Raw genomic sequence first — 23,591 nt, 5'->3', positions numbered from 1 at the left:
CTAGAATTGGAGGACAACTTAGGCCTAATCTTTGCTCAAATACACCATACATACATACACCATTCAAACTATTGCAAAGGACAATAGATTGTGAGTTGTGAGTTTAAAAAAGCATTCATGATTATTTTGCATGTTAGCACACATATAAGAAACAAATATCGACAAAATTAAAAAAAAACAAACAAAAAAAACAATGTAAAAATGAATAACTTATATAAAAATGATATATTTGGCCTACAACTTTTGGGAGTCCTCAAGAACTTTTTTGTATTTTAAATCATATTTTGGACCAACTTAAAAAAATAGGTTTACATTTTGTCTCTGGACGAGTATAATTTTTTTTTAAATGTATGTTTTTATTTTTCTGTGCATGGACTGCTTTCAAATTCAGGGGAGGGATACAAATGTTCTGCAACTGTAGAATTAACCATTAATAATCTGATGTACACCTTTAAATACGTGATTCTGTTGCATAAATGACATGTGTTAAATAGCCAATGCAATTCAAGCAACTTTTTTCTGATTTGACACAGAGGAAGTGCAACTGTAAATAAATAAATATTAATGCAGACGGAAAAAGCTGTCTTTTCAGGACAGGTTACAAGCCCAGTGTCTTATTTTGGTAACACTCGGAACTCATGCATTTAATTCCGGCTGGCTTGCACTGGTGTGGAAAAGATGGCTGCTTCGGCGGCAACGGCGAGTTCTTCCCCCGGTTTGTGTCCAAATTACGCTGTGATTTGCTCTTTTCTTGAGCGCTACGGAGCGTTGTTGGACTTGCCGGAGCTCACCTTTCCTCAGCTGGAGAGGTATCTGCAGGACACATCCTCAGGTAGGGTAGTAAAAGGTCCCGCTGCTCACGGGGAGGAGGAGGAGGAGAGACTTCACCGCTGCATTAATGATAATGGTAGCGAGCTAGCACGTAGCAGCTAATGTTAGCTGGCTGTGTGTTATTGTGTTGGTTTTTTAACATTCTCCTTCACTTAAATATAACTTAACTCCGCCCTGAAGCTGCCATTCGAGGTAGAAAACACGTCTGTGCTCATTCTGATCGTTATTCAGCTGCAAACGGGCCGAATTATTCGAGGTTTTCTGTCACTTTTTTAGCTTTTGAATTGGGCTTAATTTTTTTCCAAGCAGCCTTTATCTGCCGTTGTAACGTAAAACAACACAACACGCACACAAACATGCGGCCGTGACAGTGCTCGCGAGGCGGTGAACGTGGAGATAGCTCACGCAGCGCGGCGTGGATTCAATTAAGTGGTCTCCGAAGGTGTCAGTGTGTGAAACGAGCACGGATTTGTGCACTTTATTTACACTTAAAATATTTTGCCTTGTGGTGCTTCGCGCAGCTACCGTCAAGCCACACAAAAACAGAGGACAAATGCGTAGGCGCTTTCAAAATAAAATAACTTAAAGCCTTAGAAACGCAATAGTTTTGCTGGTTACTGCGGAACTATATGCGCGATTTTGATGTGAAATTAAATTAACTGTGACTTTTATTGTTTCCAAACTCTTAGCGATAACCACATCATAGAAAACGGTGTTTAAGAATTTCACGGTAATTAAGAAATTGTTCTCTTCTTCCGCTCTCGCTGCTAATTGTGGTCGACTTGACTGTTTTTCTTATCCCGTTGCGTCGATTAGCGCATGCGCGTCCTCATCTGAAAGTGTTCCTGATTGAGTGTGTATTAATTAGCATGTGCCATCACCTCGTGTGTTTTAAAAGGACACCACGGACACATTTTTTCTACGTTCGATATTCCCATTAATTATTGACAGTTTCAAGCTCAATGCTTTTATTTGATTAAAATTAGACTTTTTAAAAATATATATACTTAAAAAGTATATACTTTTTCAAATCGAGGGAACAATATATGTTGTTATAAGGATACAGTGTGTTGTATTTCTCCTAGAGGCCTTCCAGTGCATGTTGGTAAACAGAAAAAGGCGGGCATGTGTAAAGAATAAACTTGTTTTATGGGAAAAACAAAGATAAATAAGGCTCTGTAATGTGTTGACACTGACTCCCGCACAGCGAAGGATAGCAGCAAGAGTGAAAGAGAATGTTTACAAGGCGGTAGTGAGACGTGCTATGATCTATGCACTAACAGAAAGACAGGAAGCAAAGCTGAAGGTGCGAAAAGTGAGCAGGATGGGCAGGATTAGGAATGAGTACATCAGAGGAGAGGCACACCTGAGATGGTTTGGATATGTGCACAGAAGGGATAGTGGATATACTTGACGAAGGATGTGGAAGAGGGAGTTTCCAGGCAGTAATTAAACAGGAAGACCACAGAGAAGGTTCACTGATGCAGTGAAGGAGGATGTGCAGATGTTCAGTGTGGTTAGTGAGGATGCTAAGGATTAGGTGAGATGGAGGCAGTTGGGCTCCTGTGGTGACCCCTATAAAGAAAGTAGGAGATGAAAATGAAGTATGTCAAATATTAATCCTATTTATCTGCGCATTTTTGACTTCGTCCTACATTTTATGTTAAGTCAAAGGCTTTTTGCTTTGTTTTTGGTTTAGATGGTTTGCTGCAGATGCTCTGATAAATGATTCTTTTGTTGTCAATTAAAACTCTTCATGAGCATCAATCAGAGCGAGCATCTCTCAGACTTGGTTTGATGTAAATATTACAGAGGGGAAACACTTTCATTGCAAAATAATGTTATCAAATAAAAAATGTATTTAATTAATTAAATGTGAGCTTTTAAAAAATGTAAACGAAGATGAAAAGATGAAGTTAATATCAATAAAATGGGCAGAAGTTCAGTAAGAAAAACATACAAGAATCAGGGTTTTTTCTTCTGCATTCACATGTTAGAAATTGTCAAAAGGGCCATATTTAGCATGAAAAGCCCAATAGCGTTACATAGACATTGCATACATTGTTGCCTGGCTGTTTTTGTCTGCACTCTGGTTTTTTTTTGATCAGCTTTTCCCACGATGCAATAAATTTCATCTCCAGTCACAGCAGCTGATGCTGTTAGGTAACAGCATCAGCTGTTACTTGCTTTACGGCTGTTTTACACTCTCCTCAACAGTTGTAGCATCACACCTAAAATGCCTTTCGGACGCTAACGGGTTTCTCTGTTTTATTGTTTCCGCAGTTCCAAAGCTGCTGGTTGATCTTCACGTTAAGTTGCTGAGGAAGATCGGCAAATCGGTGTCTGCAGACAGATGGGAGAAGTATCTCGTCAAGGTAAGCGGTTGACACGCAGCACAAAAGAAAAAGAAGTACCGCCACAGTGTTTTGGCACAGGACAATCTAGAATATTTATTTAACATTTAAAATAAATAGCGCCATATTCAGACAGCTCCTACTCCATCCAGAGTACCTAAAAGGGCTTCTTTCAGGAAGCTGAAATGTTCTTTCAGACCATTTTCTTTCTGTACTTTCACGGCCATTAAGATTAGCCAGACATCCAACCCCCCGCCTTTTTTTTTTAAAATTTTTTTTACATTTATTTATTTATTTTTTTTGTAAACAAACAGCTTTCCAAAAACGTGCTTTTTAATAGAAAATACTTCCCACATGGTTAAGCAGATGTCTGGTTTTATAGAGATCATCTGGTTATTTAAAAACAAAAACAAAAACAAAACTTTAACGTTGCAGCATATCAACTTTGGGATCTACTAAACTGGGACTAGGTTGACAAATTTGGAAAATAAAACCCAGTTTAATAATCTGATGGACAGGTCTGTTTTATCAGAGAGACCCATCCTGCAGTAACCACTCTAGGAGCCGAAGCTGTTTGCATGAATAAACGGCAGTAATCCCTGCGCTCAGAGTAGAAAAAGGTACTCAGGGGGTGATGTCAGCAGGTAGCATCAGGGTAGCAGGGTGGGCTCGTAATTTTTGCAAGGGGCCGCAGGAGAAACTGTGGCTGTTGTGGAGCCCACACCAATAAGGTGCTCAATGTTAGTGAGATGTAGATGTCACTGTTAGACAATGAAAATGTGAAGCAGGCATAGTAAAGTCATAATTTAATCAACAATTGAGAACAAAATGTGCATGTTTTTGCAAAATTATAAATATGTTATATTATAAATTATGCAAAGTGCTGTTGCTATTTTTGCTCCAATTACATCTTCTGCAGGTATTCAGTTTTTTTGTTTTGTTTTCTTCTTGTTAATTGAGAGAAAATTGAGTTGTTGGTTTTTGTTGATTTTTTTTTTTTTTTTTTTTTTTTTTTTTTTTTTTTTTTTTTTGGCTTTAACAAGTGCTTTAAAGTCAGGTGCAGTGTCTGAGGTGTAAATGTGGGCAGGTGACTGTGACTGAGAGACCATCTGTGTCTGGATTAAACTTCATTACTGAGAACGATTGTTCACATATGAAGGCAAATTCAAAGAGAACCAACATCTTTTGAGAAGGTCTCCTTATGTGTAGAAAGTTTTCGGCACCTGCTGTCTACCAGTTACAAAGATACCAGTTTCATTTATGGTTTCATTTATTTCTCGTTATATTACATCCACTTCAGAAGGCCAAACATTTTCCTGTCAGATTTGAGCAGCCATTGGCTGGAACACCTGCCAGTTTGTCCCATTTCAGCCATAGCCCTTCCAAGCAACCGTTTACCTCTGTGAAGAAGTCACAGTCCCTTTCACTGAGTGCACTGCTGCCAGTTCCTCTGTGATCTTAAGTCTGTTGCTTACCACATATAGAAAGATCCTGTGTAGACAGACAGCACAACTCTCATCCACAGTCAAGGAGAAAAAAGTCACAATAGTCTGTTTTGTTTTTAAACTGGAGTTCCAGATTTCCTGCAGTGTCCTCACCTCAAGCAGTCTTGTTATGGTTCAGCTGGATTGGACACATTCTCAAATGCTTCTTCTGAAAACTTCTTGTATTTCTGGGTGTTTAGTCTCATAATGGTGATTGAAACTGCAGTCCTTAAACCCACCAGTCTGCTGTCCACAGACTAAACTCACAGCTTGACCTCCGACTTCAAAAGTCAGTGTTGTTGATTAAAAAAATCTTTTATTAGAGTGTATTTACAGTGATGCTGCATTTGCTTACTCACACATGAGAATGTAAAAATAAATGATCAGTCACCTTCAAAATCAAAGCAGTAAAAATGTGTTGTCCTTTCCCACAAAACTGCAAAAAACAGTAAGCCATTCTTTGATGGATACTTATCTTTGAATCCTAATTTCACACTGGCTGGTCAGGGACAGCCAAAAGGCCGAATGTGCCCCACAGGATGTACAATGCCCGGGTCTGCTTTTAAGATAATGTTTTTTAGTAGATTTAAAAAAAAAAAAAAAAAAAAAAAAGTACAGGGACGGTTAACAATTTAGAAAAAATGAGGGAGAGGAGACAAATGGTCCCAGTAAACCAGCATGTGATGCTCTAAGGTGGTCGCCTCTGTTATTGTTTGCTATAACAATAAAGAACAGTTAAACACAAACATGCAAAAACACATAAGCACAAAAACACTGTGAAATAAAAGAAATGGGCATGACACACATTACGGCAATGTTTATATGTAAAATTTATGTTTTAAATAATCAGAATAGAAGTAACAGTTTTGACTGGCCAACCTCAGCCTCTCACTCTTGCTTTGTGTTTATTTCTCTGACCAAAAAATGTAACCATTGTTATATTAAGACTTGAGAGCCTGAAATATCATCTTTTTTTTTTCTACTGTCTCAGAAACATGACACTTTAAGTCATCTAAACGGAGGCTCTTATTTATTTTTTACTTTTTGTACTCAAGAAGTAACTGTGTACCCTCTATTAATTGACTAATGTCTCCAGTTTGACTTTTTTCTGAAAATAAAGGTTAAGCATGTGATGTATTTTAATGCCACTTTGTTGTGTTACTTGTTTCCCTTGCAGGTATGTCAGGAGTTCAACACAACCTGGGCGTGGGAACTCGAGCAAAAAGGATACAAGGAGTTGACGGTGGAGTGCAAGACGGGGATACTTAAAGTGAGTTTTTTGTTGTTGGTGGATGTCAGGATGGCCGTCCGGTTTCCTCTCCCCTATTAGATATTATAAATGAACATTTTCTCCTCCACTGGCCCGCTTTTACACACCTGTGTACATGCTGCAGGTATCACCCAAACATAGACGAGTGGGACAGCTGCAGATAGAGCAAAGTTCTCAAGAAGTCAGATTTAAAGATGTAGGCAAACATGTATTTTAACTTAATCTCCACTTGTTGCTTTGTAAAATAAACCAGGGGTGGGAGGAAGCAGCTAAAAAAGATTGCCTTTTGTCTAGCTCGAGTCGAAGTACTGGTTCTTCCCAGTGTAGCTTCATCAGCTCTCCACCTGTTGAAGGTTCTGGTTGGGGCAGAATGCAGACTGTGGCCACATAGTCAAACTTTCTGTAAGAAGTCCCTGAGCGAATGAAGTGACCCAGAAGTAGAAGCGTGGTAGCCTTTATAAGACCTGGTTGGGTTAATACATAGTGACGCAGTATCAAACTGTCAACGTAACTTAAGTGATTCAGTCCATGTAAATGTTAAATAATGGTGTATTTTCCCTTTCACACAGGCTGAGGTTTTGCACCTTCAGCTGAACCACGAATATTCAAGTTTCTGCTCTAAAATCTTTTAAAAATATAATTCTGTGCCTCTATGAGGTAGTTTGACTTTGTTTGTGTTTGAATAAACTTTCCTTTATTGGGCCTTTCTTTTTTCTGCAGTATTTGTGTGAGTGTCAGTTTGACGACAACGTCAAGTTCAAAACCGCCATCAACGATGAGGACCCAGATAAAATGCGCCTGCAGCCAATCGGCCGGGACAAAGACGGGCAGATGTACTGGTTTCAACTGGACCAGGACAACAACGTGCGCGTTTATGTGGAGGAGCAGGATGACTTGGACGGGTCATCGTGGAAGTGCATCGTCAGGTAAAACGGACAGAAACGTCCTGCAGGTGTGAAATAAACGTTTGTTTGTTTTTATGTTTTTAAATATGTGTTCGTCTCTCTCCTTGCAGAGATAGAAACGATTTGGCCGAGGTTGTGGCTCTGCTGAAGACGCAGATTGATCCTGCGCTGTTGAAAAAAGAACAGGAAACGAAGCCTGAAGGTAAAAGAGTTTTTCAGTATAAAAACCAGCAGTTACAATTTTCTCCGGATTGCATTTTTAGTTCAGATTGTTGCAGAAATGTTTAGACTTCATTAGGAACCTACACCTGAATATTTGAATAATAATATCTTTGATCAACATGAGCTGCTGGCATAGCGCACGCTCAGAGCAGTGATTATCACACTTCAGTTGACCTCTCTTGTGCCAGTTGGATCATAATTTTCATACCCCCTTAGCAGCTCCCCCCCCCCTTGTTTGTTTGTTTGTTTGTTTGTTTGTTTGTTTAGCGCTTTACTAGTCCCTAAGGACCCCAAAGCGCTTTACACATTCAGTCATCCATCCATTCACACACTGGTGATGGCAAGCTACATTGTAGCCACAGCCACCCTGGGGCGCACTGACAGAGGCTTGATGGCGTGGTGCCCATGTGCACTTGTTTCTAATTTAATGCTGGTGTATATACTTTTCTCCTTCATAGATGTGTCTTATTATCTATATAATTATATCATTATCTATATAAATATATAAATTTGGAATTAATCTACTAAAAGTATGGTTTGTGGAGGCCACCATCTTGACGTGCCATCTTGAATACAGTGGCTGTTTTGCTGTTAACGTTTTATGTTTGTTACTAGAGACTGGCCACATGCGTAGTACACCAAAGGTGAAGAGGAAGAAAACTCATAAGCATAGATATGTATTATCACCTGAGAAGGAGGCCAGCATCTGAGTAAAAGCTCAAACTCATCTCCTGAACTGAAATCAGGGCTTTAAAACAAAACATGCTCGCTTATTCCTGATATTGTCACAGCTATCAGCAGATTAGACCTGTGAGCCTCCCGTCTCTGGTCGTTTGACAATGAGGTGGTTAAACAGCAACTGGTTAAATGCTAACGTTATGTCAGCTAATGTCAGGCTGGAGTGTCCTATAAACCGCACCTTACACTTTATTTGCTAAGTATCTGATTCCAGCAATGTTAGATCCAGTGGCTAACAGCAGCTAACCGAGGCTAACAATGGCAAAAACAGCAGCGCGTACCAACAGAAGTTCAGGATAATCTCAACAACTCACCTCAGTATCGCTGTCAGAAGTGAGTTCTGCTGACTACTTGACTTGTATCGGATTTTCACATAGTTTTACGTCCCACAGAGTAAATGGATGAGGACACTAGTCTACTCGCACTTAGATTAATTGAAGCCAGAGTTCTTTGTCCTACAGTGGCCACCGTAGTTGGGATTATGTGCTTAAATGGGAGAAGTCAGAAAACAAAACTCTGTTGACTTTAATGTGCAATCTACTGACACCATTGTGTCTTTAACACTAGATTATCTATGTTGATACATTTCACATGTGCACAATGATAAAGAAATTTAATGAAATTCCAAATGATGTGATGGCTTGAAATATTGCTTCAGACTGTAGAGGCAGAAAAGAGGTGTCACAACCAGAGTAAAGCTTTATTTATAGTAAATGATAAACAGACTGGCACTTACTTTAATTAATCACTCAAAGCTTTTACTACAAGTCTTATTCATCCAGCCACACACACACACTCATACAGCAGTACTGAGCACCTTGTCTAACACTAATGAATGAACTGGGAGCACCTCAGGGTTTGGCATCTTGCTAGTTTAGACATAAGCAGTTTTCTTGTTTTCATAACTTGGATGACAAGTATAAATGTAAACAAGGAAATCTTATACTCCACAAGGATTTAACGCAGTAAAATAATTTAGCCCTGCGACAGACTGGCCTGTCCAGGGTGTACCCTGCCTCTCGCCTGTGGTAGCTGGGATAGGCTCCAGGCTTTTTTTGTGCAAAGTCTTATATGTTGAATTGAACTGAGTATGTCATCTGTTCAAAGCCTCTCCCAGTCAGTGCTGTTCTTTCTGCCTGTCTCACTGTACATGATGTTATTAGCACAAACACTTTAAAATGATCATTTAGGACTTTAACAATAATACAGACAGCAATGTAGTCAAACATCTCAGTTAGTTTTATTGGGAATTAACTTTAACCTCTTAGGCTCCCAGGAGTTTTCTGAGCTTTCTGCTTGGAAATGAAATGACCAAAATAAATGAAGTATTTCTCTGCTATAACAAACTCTGTGTAAACAGTCTGGGTATCAAAATACAACTAACACTTGTGAGATGTCATCAGAGGTGTAAATAAGTTACTGTGACTCAAACATAGAAAAATTTTGTTTTTTTTATTTCACTCACCTAATTTATTTAAAAGTATTTTAAAGCATATAACACCTTTGAAAATATACTTTGGTTCACATTTAACTCCAGAAAATCATAAATCAAAATATGGATATTACCTGTCCACAGATTCATGGTGACGTAACTGCTCTTTTAACTGTTTGGTGTCTTTGCTTTGTTTGGTGGTTGTAGAAATGGTTTACACGAGCTTTTAGCTGAGATTCAGAGGTTTCTGCAGACACTACTTATGTCAGGACTTATATTTTTGACGTCTTGTTATAACCGATTAAACACAATCTCCTCCCTTTTGCCCCCATTTTTGGGGGTGTGGGTGCTTAACTAGTTACAAACAAACAAACATCTGTCTCCTATTTTTGTGTCATATAGGAAAGAAGCATCAATATCTGATGAGAAGACTTAATTTAGCCTTGCTGTGTATTATTGTGGTGTTTGGGGCAGTTTTCTTGTTTTGTGGGGTGGTTGTTTTTTTTCCCAAGTGGAGATGAATATCTCTAACAAGTTGATTTGTTCGCGTTGCACATTGTAATTTTTAAGAGAAATGTGTTTTTTGAGTTACACTATATGCATATAAAGCAACAATTTCCCTTTTTTGGTATTTATTTTGTGTGGTGCATTTTTCTCTGTTTTAACAAACGGGAAAGAAAGTTCATTTAACTCGACTTAAGATGATTTGTTTTAATATTTACATGGTCTTACTGAGGTGATGCAAAGTGAAACATGCATTCTTTTTTTAGGTAATGTGCTGGAAAAGCTTGAAAATGGACCTTAAAAGTTTTTTAAAAAGTGCTTGAATTTGACCCTGAAAAATGTGTATGAACTCTGTCAAAATAAACCTCATATTAATCGACATTATTCTACTTACTTTGAGTATTTAAGCACATCAGAGCTCCTAATAGCCATTTAATCTTTTTGTTCTCCTTTTTTTTTGTATTTTGTTACAGGTGAGACCAGAAAGACTGAAGATACATCAGATGAAGACAGCAAAGACTCCACCAAGTCAGTCTCTCCAAAGCCGGAGAGCATTGAAAAAGTAACACAGAACACGAAATCTGAAAATTCAGAAGCAAAATCTGCACTAAATGGTGTCATTGAAGGTAAAGCGGAGGCAGAGCTCGACTCAGAAAATGTCAGTAAAAAAGCCCAGAACATCAAAGAAGAGCCGATGGAAGTTGTGGACACTAAATCTAACTCAAGTGAACAAACACCGGCCTCTGAGACGTTGTGTACATCAGTAAAGGAGGAAAAAGGGGAGGAACCGAAGAAGTCCAGTGCAGAGGAAATGCAGCAAGCCATGAAGAATGACCAGCAGGCCAAGATCCCTTTGAAAAAAAGGGGAATGAAGTTCAGTGAAGACTTTGATAAAAATAATGCCGTTATAGTGCAAAATCCATCTCTTTCTAATCTGAAGGAGGCTGCAAAAGACAACTCGACTCCTGACCAATCAAAGAAAGCGTTGAGTATAAATGATCATATTAATGGTGAAGTTACCCAATCAGAAAAAGGGTCACCAGAGCGAGTAACAGAAGCTGTGGAGAAATCTGTCGACATTAAAGAGAACGACGCTCCGACCACCAACGAGGAGGTTAAAAAGGACGAGCCACAGGGAGTCACCTCACACCAAGTGGATTTGGAGAAGAAAACTCAAGATGAAAAGGAAACGGAAAAAAGTGAAACATGTGAGTCTTCGCTGCCCCCGACAGAACCGACACCTTTATCTAAAGAGATAAATAATGCAGCAGAGAAATCCTCTAATCACGAAGAGCACGAAGAAATGAAAGAATCCAAACCAGCAGACACAGAGGAGTCTTGTAAGGTGAACAAGACAACATTAAAGGAAAGTCATAAAATATTAACTGCTGATGAGTCAGGGAACCTAAACTTAAATCATGAAGTCGAATCCAAAGAAGCCGAATCAAAAGTTTCAAAACAACCAGAGGAAAAGCTAGACTGCACAGACATGGACACGTCCGAGTCGAGTCAGACTAAAGAAGCCGAGGCGCCCGAAAATATAACGCACAAGCAAACAGATACGAGTGACTCTAAAGAGACTGGATCATCTGAGGGTAATGTAGAGAAAACTGATAGCTTTGCTCTGGAAGAGAAGCCTGAAAGCTGTAAGACAACAGAGACACAATCTGCAGACACACCAGAGAAATCTGTAGACTCTGAAACCTCGGAATCAAAGTCTGTCACTAAAAAAACAAGTGAGAAAGCGGAGGAAACAGCCAACACTAAGGAGAGTGTGGACCAGCCTGTTATCGAAAAGGTCGACAAGTCAGACTCATGTAAAGCTGCAGAGAAGCACGATGGCATCAAAGATGCAGAGATGGCTCCCACAGTCTGTGAGACAAAGACAGAAAAACCAGAAGACATAAAGAAAACTGTCAACTGTGAAGATGGTACGGTACGTGATGCTTCCAAGATAAGCGACTCTGTGTCTGGGCCTGTGGCTGCAGAGGCACAGGGCGCAAAACTCGATGTGACAAAACCACAAAAAGATGACAAAGCTGACATGAACTCTGTCGCACAAAAGCCAGCAGAGCAGCCATCTGAAGGGCAGGATAAAACGCCCAGCCCTGTTGAGAAGACGGATACCTCAGATGAAAAACCTGAGACTGAACAAGAGAAGGATTCTGAGAAAAACCCCAGCGCAATCGAGGCAGAGCATCCATCATCAGATAATAAAAAGGATGCTGACAGGGAAAGTGAAAAGGACACTGATAAAGAAAAGCTTTCAAACTGCAAAGAGGACTCCACAGCAGATGAACTCTCAAAAACTGAGGAGAGTAAGGGCAAAAGCGAGGATGTGGACTCTCAAGCGAAAAAAGATGTGGCGAATGGCAGTGAAGCTCCAGCAGATGTTCAGGAGGAGGATGTCTGCCGGAAAAACAAGCGCCCAGTCAACCGAAGGAAAGTTGAGCTCCAGCGGGAGGAGCGACAGGGGGACTCAGAGTCTGACACAAACGTGGGGAGATCCCTGCGAAGATCACCGAGGATCTCTAGGCCGACGCCAAAGGCAGTACAGATCCAGGACAAGAAGCAGGAGAAGTCGCAGGCGCCTCAGAAGCGCGACGAGGAGAAGGGTGAGAAGGAAAAGTGTGAAGACGAGGAGGACAAGGAAGAGGAGGTGGTGAAGGTCGTTAAGAAGAAGCCAAGAGAGAAAAAGACGGATCAGGAAGGCCAAACCAAACCCAAGGTAAGACCATGCATTCATTCCATGCACTGTATACAAAAGATGGACATAGACACTGTGACATTATTCCACATCTGAAACTTAGAGGTGAATGAGAAACTGAGGGACACTCATGATAGTCAGGAGTTAAGCCCACCCTAAGGTGTAACCTGCTTCATCAGCCTTTTTGACTTTTATTGGGGAATTTAAATTGATGACCATAAGAAAAAATATTAAGACTTGAAATGTCTTTCCTGTAGATTTCTGTAGTAGTGGTTTCTACTTGGTGGGCCATGAAGGTCCTGCAGTCCTTAAACTTGGGAATAACCTTTTTTTGCAGCCAGTGGAGTCGCCCTCTGCTGGCCACCAGAAAGAATGGAGGCTTAAGGTACTGCAGCCATGGCTTTGTCCATCTTTTATGTACAGACTGGTCATTTTCCAGATTGCACAGCTCTATTTTTCCTCCGTTAACATTTTCATTACTGCTTGTTTTAGGCGAGAAAGAGGCGAAGGGTTCGGTGGTCCAACACTCGGACGCGCCGCAGAAAGAAAGACTCGGAAGACGAGGACGAAAACAGCGACGAGGAGTCCAGCGAAGAAGACGAGAGCGAGGAGGAAGACGACAGCGATGAAGACTACAAGGTTGAGCGTACAAGAAAGAGGCGGAACCGTAACCGAGAAAGACGAAGCTCGGACTCCTCGACCTCATCCGACGAAGATCTACCTCCCAATGACGACCCTTGCAAACACTGCGGTCTTTCAAATCACCCAGAGCTGGTGGGTAACATCTGTAAAATCTCACCCGCATATATTTATATTGAAAAGAGACTCAAATTATAACAGCAAGGAGAGACTGGAATATTATCCAGAAAGGTTTTAACAATGAGACTTTAAGGGTGTTATTGAATCAGGGGGCAGTTTTTAGCCGTGAGGTTGGAAAAGAAACAAGTCCTGAGGCTCCTCCTAGTGGGGAGAAGGCAGAACAACGCTTTTTTTAAATTTATTTATTTTTGTTAGATGTAAATATAGCCCAACATTTAATATCAGTACAAATATGAGAGGAAACTAGGGCAGCTGGGGAGTTCTTCGTTAAAGTCTGAAGCAGAAAAACGCCTCCTAACCGACAGTGATCTCACATAGAGTAGCATCGTCACTTTTGGCAAGCAGGAAAAAACAGCCACTGATTTATTTCCTCATTACTGTAGTTTGATTCTATGGGTTGTGCTAACTTTGCACTCTTCTTTCTTTGTTGAGAGAAATGCTTTTGTTGTGTTACGATCTGCCTGTATCTCTTTCTCAGATCCTGCTGTGCGATTCGTGTGACAGCGGCTACCACACAGCCTGTCTGAGGCCTCCGCTCATGATCATCCCCGATGGAGAGTGGTTCTGTCCACCCTGTCAGCATGTACGTACCAGTCAGTGCACTCAAAATTAAATGTATAGTTAGCTCAGTGTTTCTACATCTGTGGGGCGTCAACGACCGGGAGGAAAAAGACAGCGTAAACCACAAGTAAATGTGTTTTTAATGTAGATTAAAATAATGCAACAAGAGTCCACTGATGCTGTTTTTCACGTTTTTTTTTTTTAAGAAGTCTTAATGATGGCTTTAAAACTTGTGTGGTGTTTGATATCATGACGCTGAAGTGCAGTTTGAGAGCTACTGGATTAACTAAAGTTCAAATGTATCACTCGCCCCCCTCTGTAGAAGCAGCTCTGCGACAAACTCGAAGAGCAGCTCCAAAACCTCGACGCTGCTTTGAAGAAGAAGGAGCGGGCTGAGAGGAGGTGAGACAGTTTGTGTTTCAGCTGCTGTTGAATTTAACAGTTTGTTTTACTTTGAAGCCAGTGGTTCCCAGTTTGGGTATGACTTTGAACCATTCCACATTACATACATATTTTTAAGGAAGGTAAACAGTCCTTTAGACGGTCTGCGTTTCCGCTGTGGCACAGACGTAGCAACAGCATCTTCCCACAGAATTGAGTGGAGATGGACAAATATAAATACAATACAATTTGAAAGTAAAATTTAATCAATTTTTGTTCTATTTCCACTCTCTGATTTGAAATCTCTCTGGACTTCAGCAGTGGTGTAACAGGTCTTTCCAGAAAGCAAGAAAAAAAAAAAAGCCTGCACCTGTTAACTGTTAGTTTTTCACCTGGCTTCATTTGGAGCTTGTTGCGGTGGTTTCCCGTTCAGTTGAGGAAGAAGGATTTTGTGAACGCAACCTACTTTTTACCTACAGTGACGTAACGTGACAGGAACCATTTGTAAGTCAAATGGTGATTGGTTGGTTGATAAGTGGGCTTGACAGGAAGTAAGCAGCAGTAGAGTTCACCATAAAGGGAAAGCAATTCACAAAAATGTCACAGAGCTGCTGCAGAGTAAAATTTTTCATTGGTTTTAACATTTAGAAGCTAAAACAAGAATATCCCACAGGCATGTTTCTCTGTACATTTTTGACACTGCCCCTTGGTGGTATTATACAGCTGTGCACAAGAATAGTGCACACCCATGGTGTTGCCTTGAAGGTGCAGTACTCTCAAAAACCATTTTATTTCCTGTGCTGGAAAAGATCTCAGTGTTATGTAGTGTTATGAAAATCCTGTCCACTTTCTGTAGATGTGTATTCCAGCTTTTACTCTGAAATTGCAGCTCTTTAACTAAGCACTGCAAAGCTTTTACAAGTTTGCACTATTTGACAATAATAATAATAATAATAATAATAATAATGGATACTTTATTGATCCCCATGGGGAAATTACTTGTTTTTTTCTCTGCATTTGACCCATTCACTCAGTGAAGCAGTGGGCAGCCCACTAAGCAGGCGCCCGGGGAGCAGTGTGTAGGGACGGTACCTTGCTCAGGGGTACCTCAGGGTAGCCGTTAAGGGGTACAAACAGGACAAACAGGACACTCGGATTAACTTTTTTGTGTGATCATCTTACTGTGTTTTTCTTCTCCAGGAAAGAGCGTCTGATTTATGTTGGAATCAGTGTCGAGAACATCATCGCGCCCTCTGTGAGTACTTAGTGAGGTCATGGGGTCTTAAATAAAAACAGAAAAAAACATTGACTGCTGCTGATGTTTGTGAATGTAAGTGACGCTGAACTCTTTCCAGGTTGAGGTCGAGGAGGAAAAACCAGAGATCATTATCAAAGAGAAGAAAGAAACAAAGAAGAGTAAGAGCTGGGGTCGGAGGTCAACGAGGGCGAAGAAAACCATCAGCTACAGGTACGAGACATACTATTTTGCTGCATGTTCAGGCAACCAGTCCATATCAGTTGATGTTGATGACATCAGTGTTTGTAGCTAGTAGCCAATCACGGATAATATATAATTTCTATAGAGCCGTAGTCATCATAAGAAAATCTTGCCTACTCCACAAACAGTTGATGGCCTGGGTTTGTTGGATAAGCTCGATCTGCCACAGTGTGGGGAGTTACATCTGCCTGCCAGATGTTTTCTTTGGGGGGGGGGTTGTTTTGTTTGTTTGTTTGTTTGTTTTTTACCCTAAATAAATCATAAAAAGATTACCTATTATTTCCAGTATCTAGAAAATAAAAAATCGTAAAAGGTTTTGTTTACTGAAAACAGACCCTGGTCGACATGGGGGGGGCTGAATGTGCATCTGTGTGAGATAAATGTTATCACATCTCTTTTGCTGTGAGCCATTTAGGGTGTTTTCACACCTATAGTCGGTTTACTCTGGCCCAAATCAGTTTGTAAACTTCTAGCTTTTTCCTTTGATTTGGTTTGTTTTCACACAGAGAAAATTCTACGTTAATGTTCAGTCTGCTTATTGGCCAGGAGTGTCTGGGCCGGACCAACAAAAGTAAACAGGAACAGGAAGGTGCTGTGTTCTGGGGTACTCAAGAAAACGGAGAATTTAGGTTCATTTCAAAGCTCGTTGCTAGCCTGTAAAGACCTTTGCAGCTCTGTAGTAGTTTTTATTTTTCTTTTCTTTTTTTTTAAAACTCAAACTTGTAATGTACACCTAGTCGCACCTAGTAGTTGGTTCGGATCGCAGTCGGATCAGGTTTGCACCATAAACAATTGTGTTGACTTCATTTGAAACTGCATTAATCCCACCCCCTCTAAAAACTCTCCGTGCGGTTGTTTTGGTCAGCACCTGAGTGCGATTGCCAAACCACAGTTTGATTTAAACGGACTAAACGCTGCAGGTGTGGAAACACCCTTGGAGTCAGTCGGCAGTTGGACAGGTGATTGTGTTATTATTGGCAGAGACGCATTTAAATTCTCCAGGCAGCAAAAAATATTCTTGTCTGTGTTGATGTAAACTTTGCAGATTTGATGAGTTTGACGAGGCCATCGAGGAGGCTATCGAAGAAGACATCAAAGAAGCAGAGGGTGGAGGTAGGAGGAGAAGAAACTGTACTGTGTACTTTGCTGAAAATATTTCTGGCTCTGAAGATCAACCCAAAATCTGAAGCTCATTTAACATGTTGTATCCGTCTTGTTTGTAATGCAGAAGAATGTAGCAACTTGTCATATTTACACAAGAAGCGGTTCAAATGTGAAAGATGTGAAGTTTTTAATATAACTGAGGTGTTTTTGCAGGAGCGGGTCGGGGTAAAGATATGGCCAACATCACAGGGCACAGAGGGAAGGATATTTCTACCATCCTACAAGCCGAGGAGGGCAAGGAGAACGGCCAGCCGCCGCGACCCAGCGCCAGCCAGCGCAGGAAAAAACGCCGGCGACTCAACGACCTGGACAGCGACAGCACCGTGGACGAGGAGGAGAGCGAGGAAGAGTTTCGCCTCAGTGAAAGGTACAGTTTGACTTTTGGTTTCCAATCTCATAAATCTGTCAGTTTTGTTCACCAGACGCTGAACTCTCTCTGCGTTCGCTTGTTTGCTCGGATGCAGCTCAGAAGAAGAGTTTGTTGTGACGGACAACGACACGGAAGCTGAATCGGAGGCCGACTCCAACAACAGCGACTTTGGCAGCAACGGTAGCGGTAGGCATCGAAAGTCTTCGCGGAGCAGACTGCTGACATGCAGACGGAGCTCCAGAAAGCGGCGGCGACCGAGAGGGTACTCGGATGATGAGGAGGACGAGACGGATGATGACGATGAGGATGAAATAGGTATATCTGTTTTACGTTATACTCTTTTTACTTATTCTCTAAAACCTGAAATAAAGAGATGACTACAGGTTAAAAGGTGCAAGTTGTAGTTGAGTTGTCTGCCCCACAGAGCATCTTTGCTTATAACCAGAAGCTTCAGACCTTAGATGGCTTCTGAAACGCTGCTATTACAGTACTTAAACCCAGAAATTACTCGCAGAGACCTAACACAAATATTTGAGGTTGGAGCCCCCGGTAAAACTATAAACAAGACTAATGATAAGCTCAACTAGTAACTAGTACACAAAACTGCAAAGAAAGTTAAGAGAAAAGACAAGTGCTGGTGCAGGAAAGAGACCCAGCATTAACCCTGCTCTTGATGGTGAGCCTCCTTAGGATGAACTACAGAAACAGAGCAGGTTAAAAAGGGGATGCGTCTGGGTACACAAGCAAGTCAGAATTACAGTTTAAATGTCTGAGCACAATGTCATTTAAAATTTGTTTCTAAGAATATTCCTGCTGCAGGTCATCCTCTGATTTTTAACCGCTTCTTTGTTGTTTTTTGTGCGTTTCTGTGCAGTGACCGAAGGCTCCAGTGAGTACAGCGACAGTGATCTGGATATGAGCCGCCGGCGGTCGAGGCGAAGCCAGAAGAAGCAGGTTAACTACTGCGAGACGTCAGAGTCTGAAGGCTCTCAGGCCGAAACCAACCAGGCCAAAACGAAACCCAGACGTCAGCAGGAAAGCTCCGACAGCGACGGTCAGTCAGAAACACTTGAGTGATTGATTAATCAGATGAGTTAAAAGTGTGGAGAGCAACTTTGGTTTCCACTAATTTATCTTAAAATATTTTGTGACTTACTGTTAAAGGTAAGAATAAAAATCAAACTTTCAAACTCATTGGGTCTGTATTAATAACAAATCCTTTAAAACAAATACAAAAGTTTGGTGTCTTTCTAAAAAAGAACTTTTTCATCCAGTTTTGATAATATTCAGCAGATTGCAGTATCTAAGCTTTATTAACTCCTCCTGTACCCATGACATCTCTTTGATCTTAAAATAGTTAAGACCAGAGTCACCACATAAATCACACCAGCTTAGAGACTGGTTCATGACCATCCGGCACACCTGCCATTCACGAGGGAAAACTTCCGTGTAATTGCTTTGGATGCTTGCACATTTACTGTTAGTAGAGGTGATGGACTTACAAACGGAGCTGCTCTCTGAGCTGTAGTGAAACTCAAAAGTATGACCCAAATCATAAACTGAGAAAGTTGCATAACTTTTACTGCGAAGGCGAGCTTTTACTGGTGACCAGGAGTAGTACACCTCAGTCTCCTTGTAGCCACACCTATGGTATCAATTTTAAAAAGTCTTTTTCTTTTTTTTAAGTTGACCTCTGACCTCTCTGAGATTTTAACTCATCCAAGATTTTTGGTAGTTTAGTTTTTTAATAGTATCAATTTGAAACTCCTATGTGGCCTCATTGTTGATTTGGTGAATGACCTTTTATGGGTGAGGTGTTTAAAAACTGCAGGCAACCCCAGCAATCTCCTAGAAACCAAAGCAATTGTTGGTGCTTTTTTCGGTGCAAAACAGTCTTCGCATCCAATTTCACCCTGTGAGATGGCAGACAACTGTCAAGCAATGAGCTCTTGATGTCATGTGAGAAACTTCATTTTTAACCCTGACAAAGTGCATTCACTTTCAGCACCATGGACAGCGACAGCAGAGAAGTGTTGGTTTAATGCAGTCTTTTAGAGATGAAGCTGTTTCAAACTCTTCCTCAATTGATTTTATTTAAATTCTGACTGTTTGACTGACACACACACACACACACACACACACAGTCTTATTTCATTATTTGCATCAGTTTTAAGTTGCTGAGTTTTAACTGATTGAAAAACAAAACGCGTAAATGAGGCAATGTTGACGTGAACATGATTGATGACAGCAAGACTAAATGTGACTCTTGTTTTCTCTTCCCAGCGAGTTTCTCCAGAGACTCCGAGGAAGATTCGAGGGATTGGAGGTCGAATAGAATCTCATCGGAGGAAGATTCCCGGCAGCGACGCAGACGCCTAGTGCTAAAACGCAGGAGAGCGTCGGAAGATGACGACTCCGACGAGGACTCAGACGAATCTTCCGAGGAGGATCGACCCATCCGTAAACGAGTGAACCGCATCGACTCGGATGACGACGATGACGAGGAGCAGCAGGAGGAGAAGCCGAAGGAGAAGAAAGCAGAGGAGGAGTCAAAGGGAACAAATGCATTGGACTGTGGCCTGGTAGAGCTGCCGCCCGCCAACGGGCAAAGCCCCATAAAGAGCCTCGAGGGTATCATCAACCGGCCCGCTGCCACCATCGCTACCATCACCGCTCCAGGCATTATCCCACATCTGGAGCCGCCCAAAAGCATCAGTGCCACACCGGCTGCTGCCATAGCACCAAACGGGCTGGTGGGGCAGGACATTGCGGCACAGGACGATGACGAAGACGACCTGTTAGGAGTCACAGACCTCGTGGACTACGTCTGCAATAATGAACAATTGTAAAAACAAAAGTGGTGTACTGTTTGTTTGGTTTCTTTTTCTTTGTTCTTTTTTTTTTTTTTGGTGGTATTGTATTTTTATATTGCTTAACTTTATTATTCCCTCCCATGCCAACAACTCCTCCTCCATGTCCGTTTTTCTCATGTCACCTGGAAGCCTGGACCCCACCCCCACACCTCCAGTGTGACGCTGTCCCCATGGGATCCTGCAGCCAATAAGTCCACCAACATACCATTCCTCATTTGTCTGGAAATAACCAGTTGACCCGCCGAAGCACCGTCCCCCCCCCCCCCCCGGTTGTCGTCATCGTTGTCCTGTTTTCAGTTTTGGTTTTGATCACTTTTGGCTCTGAAACTGGGGGAAAAGTTAGTCTGTTTGAAAGCTGAAAAACTTTTAAAAAAACAAAACAAATCATTCCATAATTGGCACCAAGTTCTGGACATCTGTTTATCATTTTATGGCTTTTTAAAGAAATGCAATCATGTTGATTGAAACGCACTTCACCGGGCAGGGTTAGATGAGATGATAGACGCGGCCGTTTAGCTCTGCACAAACACGGCGCGATGAGCTACAAGAAAGTGGGTTTAGCTTGTTAGTCTGCTTTAATTAACCAGCTGGCACGCTGACCTTTCACAGCAGCTTTTAGCACCAGATGTTTTTTTTAACGTTAACAAACATGCTTCCAACGTTACAATCGACGAAAGCCGGGGCAGTCGTGGTGCGGCACTAATTTAGAGGTTTTTGTTCGTTAATACTTTTAAAACAATGTATGTTTAATTTCCTAAACATGATATTTTCAGTCAAATCCACCTGTGGGCATTTTTAAAGCTCTTTCAAGCTCACTAATTAACCCTTTATGGCCCGTTTGTTGCAGGTGGAGCTTTAGAGGAGCTACAGGTGGATTTTCGGTTTTTAGGCTTTGTGCTGCGCTAACATGAGCTACTGCTTCATGTGAGGGATGTATTTGATAAGTTATTGGTTCTTTCTGATCATATCCGGTGTGTATTTTGTTATTAAACCACGCCCCCCCCCCCTTTTTTTTGTCAATGTTAATCAGTCAAATATACCCCCCTCCTTTTCATCGTATGAAGGTGTGAATGTATATATGTGACCAACCTTCGTTCATCCCCCCCTTGAACCTAATTTTTTGTCGTTGAATGTTAGAGTAGCTTTTGTATATTGTATACATATATAATTATTTTAACTACACGCGCACTGCCATCAGCATCAGAGGTTGAACTTTCAGGTTATAGTTTGTTTGGAGAAACCAAATCAAAAGGTGAAACTCTCCTTCCCTCCTGATCCAGACTAGCCTCTTCTCATCGCTTTCATGTGATTCATGGTTTCAGTAAATCTATTTTTTTTTTGTATATCTAAACATTTATTTGTTGTTGTCTCTTTGAGGAAATAATGTAAAGTGTCTTATTTTCTTTGTGGGTGGAGATGCCTGCAGGTCTTTAGATTTTTAGTATCTTTAAATGGATGAAGGAGTGTTAGGGTTTACATTAAAGAATGGGGTTAAAATATCCAGAAAAAGATCACCTAGTTGAAGCAAAATAACTCCCTGGTTTGACTTTTTAAAAACATCCTTTGAATATATATATTTTTTAATGTAGACATAATACTCCTTCGTTATAAACAACACTCGGCTCTGAAAGCCTGTTTTCTCTCTTATTCCACTCCCCTGGATCTTCCTGTTTCCTCTGACATGAGCCGTTTCCATAATCCTGAGCTCAGGTTCGGATCAGATCAGGATCATGAAAACCAAACTGTTTTAAAGCGATGTCGGGTTGCAGGGGAACAGGGGGGGAAAAAGGCAAACCAATGACTTCACTGACCTCTGCTGGAACCAGTCTGTGTGTATATCTGTAGTTTTTGCTGTAATATATTTAGAGGCATTTTTTTAACCATGGAAAAATATATCGAGCAATTCTTTGGGATTGCATGAGTTTCTTATAGTTTTCTTTTGTAGGGAAGTAATATTGGCACAACAGTTTTTGTAAGAAAATCGCAAAAAAAAAACCCTCTGGCATGCTTTCAGGATCTCCTGACCTGGTGCATTTGTGCTGAGGGACTCGTGAAGTAGGCGTGTTAATTTGCAGTGAAACTGCATACGGGGTAAGCATGCGCTGACTTGCTAAAGCTCGAGGGGGAAGAACGGGACGTCACCGTGGAAAATAATCAAGGACTGAGAGGGAGTGAAGCCTGTTTGTAAAATATTTTGTAAATTAGTCTCAGCATGGTCTTCAGAGGATAAACCACTATTTATCATACCGTTTTGATACTGGCCACGGCCAAAATGACTTCCAAGACAAAAACCTATACGTGCTGCTTGCACAGCATAGGCGTCTATACACGATATTTAGCTTTTAGATTAGCTGGGCAGAATATAGAAACCCGGTTCTACAGACGTAACAGAGGTGCGTGTCCTGGTGGGTCGAGACGGAGCAAAGGAGTGTCTGTGTGCTGTGTGTAACCCTGTTTATATTCTCCACAGAGATAAGGAGAATGTATAAATGTGTATCTCATGGTTATGAAATAACCCGTAGCGAGACCTGCATAGGGATGGAGAGAAATAAAAGCTTAATAAAGAGAGGAGGTCGGTGCCAATGACTGAAGTGTTAACAGTTTCCTATTTACCTCATGATGAATCTGGGAGGAAAGACACCCTGTCCACTGTGTATAGATCCTTGTAGACTGGTTGGTGACGTTTTGTCCGCTCCCTACATTTTATTTTTTTTTTTTGGTTAACTTTACTGTTATTTCTTATGAATCCGATCTTGTACATTTGTCATAATAAAATGGGTTTTAAGCCTGATGTCGACTGTGCTCGTTTTACAAATGCAAAACATGCACAAACAGCTGACCCTTATAACGCTTAAAATACATAAATGATACATAAGAAAATAAAAACAGGCTAGAAACGAGTTGCAGTTGCACCCTTTGTTGTTTGAGCTGCCAACAAGACATGAACATGTACCAAAAAGCCCTTGACCTCCCTGCCTCACAAACACATAATAAATAAATACTGAGCCCACCATAGAAAAACATTAAAAACTGAATTAAGGAAGAAGAGACTCCCTGAAAACATTAAATAACTGCAATAAAGCACAATGTATAATAAAGCAGTCTAACCCTGGAGTGTTTATCGAACCTTGTGGAAATTTAAAAAAAGTAATTAAATATAAATTTACATATATGAGCTTTAATTTCTGTCATTTTTGCTACATCTGACATTTTATTGTTTAGCTTAAATAAACATTAATATATAAAGGGGTTAGGGTCAGCTCTTCAGGATGCCTTTTCCACAGACGTAGGTCACAGTGACATAAATTGTCTCACTGTGGGTTTTACCGCTGACTTTGGGGAAAATTAAAAGCCCCGACCTGGAGGTTTCTGGTCCTAAAGTGCAGACGACCAAGGTTTAAAAACAGCTTTGTTAAATCTGTTGTGTTGACGCTTCTAATAGGCCCATAATATAAAAGCAGTTCAGATCCTTCACATG

At 40.9% G+C, this 23,591-nt stretch overlaps 1 protein-coding gene across 1 annotated transcript; it reads left to right on the top strand.

Annotated features, from left to right (window-relative positions):
• The first annotated feature begins 645 nt into the window (after positions 1-645).
• rsf1b.1 (remodeling and spacing factor 1b, tandem duplicate 1) lies at positions 646-23,013 on the top strand. Its single transcript, XM_080866128.1, has 16 exons — positions 646-832; positions 3,115-3,206; positions 5,847-5,939; positions 6,660-6,865; positions 6,955-7,046; positions 10,214-12,468; positions 12,940-13,221; positions 13,745-13,849; positions 14,150-14,229; positions 15,409-15,463; positions 15,564-15,676; positions 16,752-16,819; positions 17,024-17,237; positions 17,335-17,555; positions 18,115-18,294; positions 19,524-23,013. The coding sequence occupies exons 1-16, from the start codon at positions 679-681 to the stop codon at positions 20,087-20,089; spliced, it is 4,776 nt and encodes a 1,591-aa protein (XP_080722254.1). The 5' UTR covers positions 646-678; the 3' UTR covers positions 20,090-23,013.
• Positions 23,014-23,591: the final 578 nt, after the last annotated feature.

The sequence above is a fragment of the Rhamphochromis sp. 'chilingali' genome (assembly GCF_963969265.1).
Source record: "Rhamphochromis sp. 'chilingali' genome assembly, chromosome: 19".
Lineage (NCBI taxonomy): Eukaryota > Metazoa > Chordata > Actinopteri > Cichliformes > Cichlidae > Rhamphochromis > Rhamphochromis sp. 'chilingali'.
The sequence above is the reverse complement of the archived record's forward strand: the minus strand, read 5'-3'. Positions and strand labels throughout refer to the sequence as shown.

Excerpts from the sequence above, each read along its gene's own strand:
- rsf1b.1 (XM_080866128.1), top strand. The coding sequence starts at position 679 with ATGGCTGCTTCGGCGGCAACGGCGAGTTCTTCCCCCGGTTTGTGTCCA. Across the intron at positions 5,940-6,659 it reads GCAAGACGGGGATACTTAAA|TATTTGTGTGAGTGTCAGTT; the intron begins GTGAGTTTTTTG and ends TTTTTTCTGCAG. Across the intron at positions 13,222-13,744 it reads TTTCAAATCACCCAGAGCTG|ATCCTGCTGTGCGATTCGTG; the intron begins GTGGGTAACATC and ends TCTCTTTCTCAG.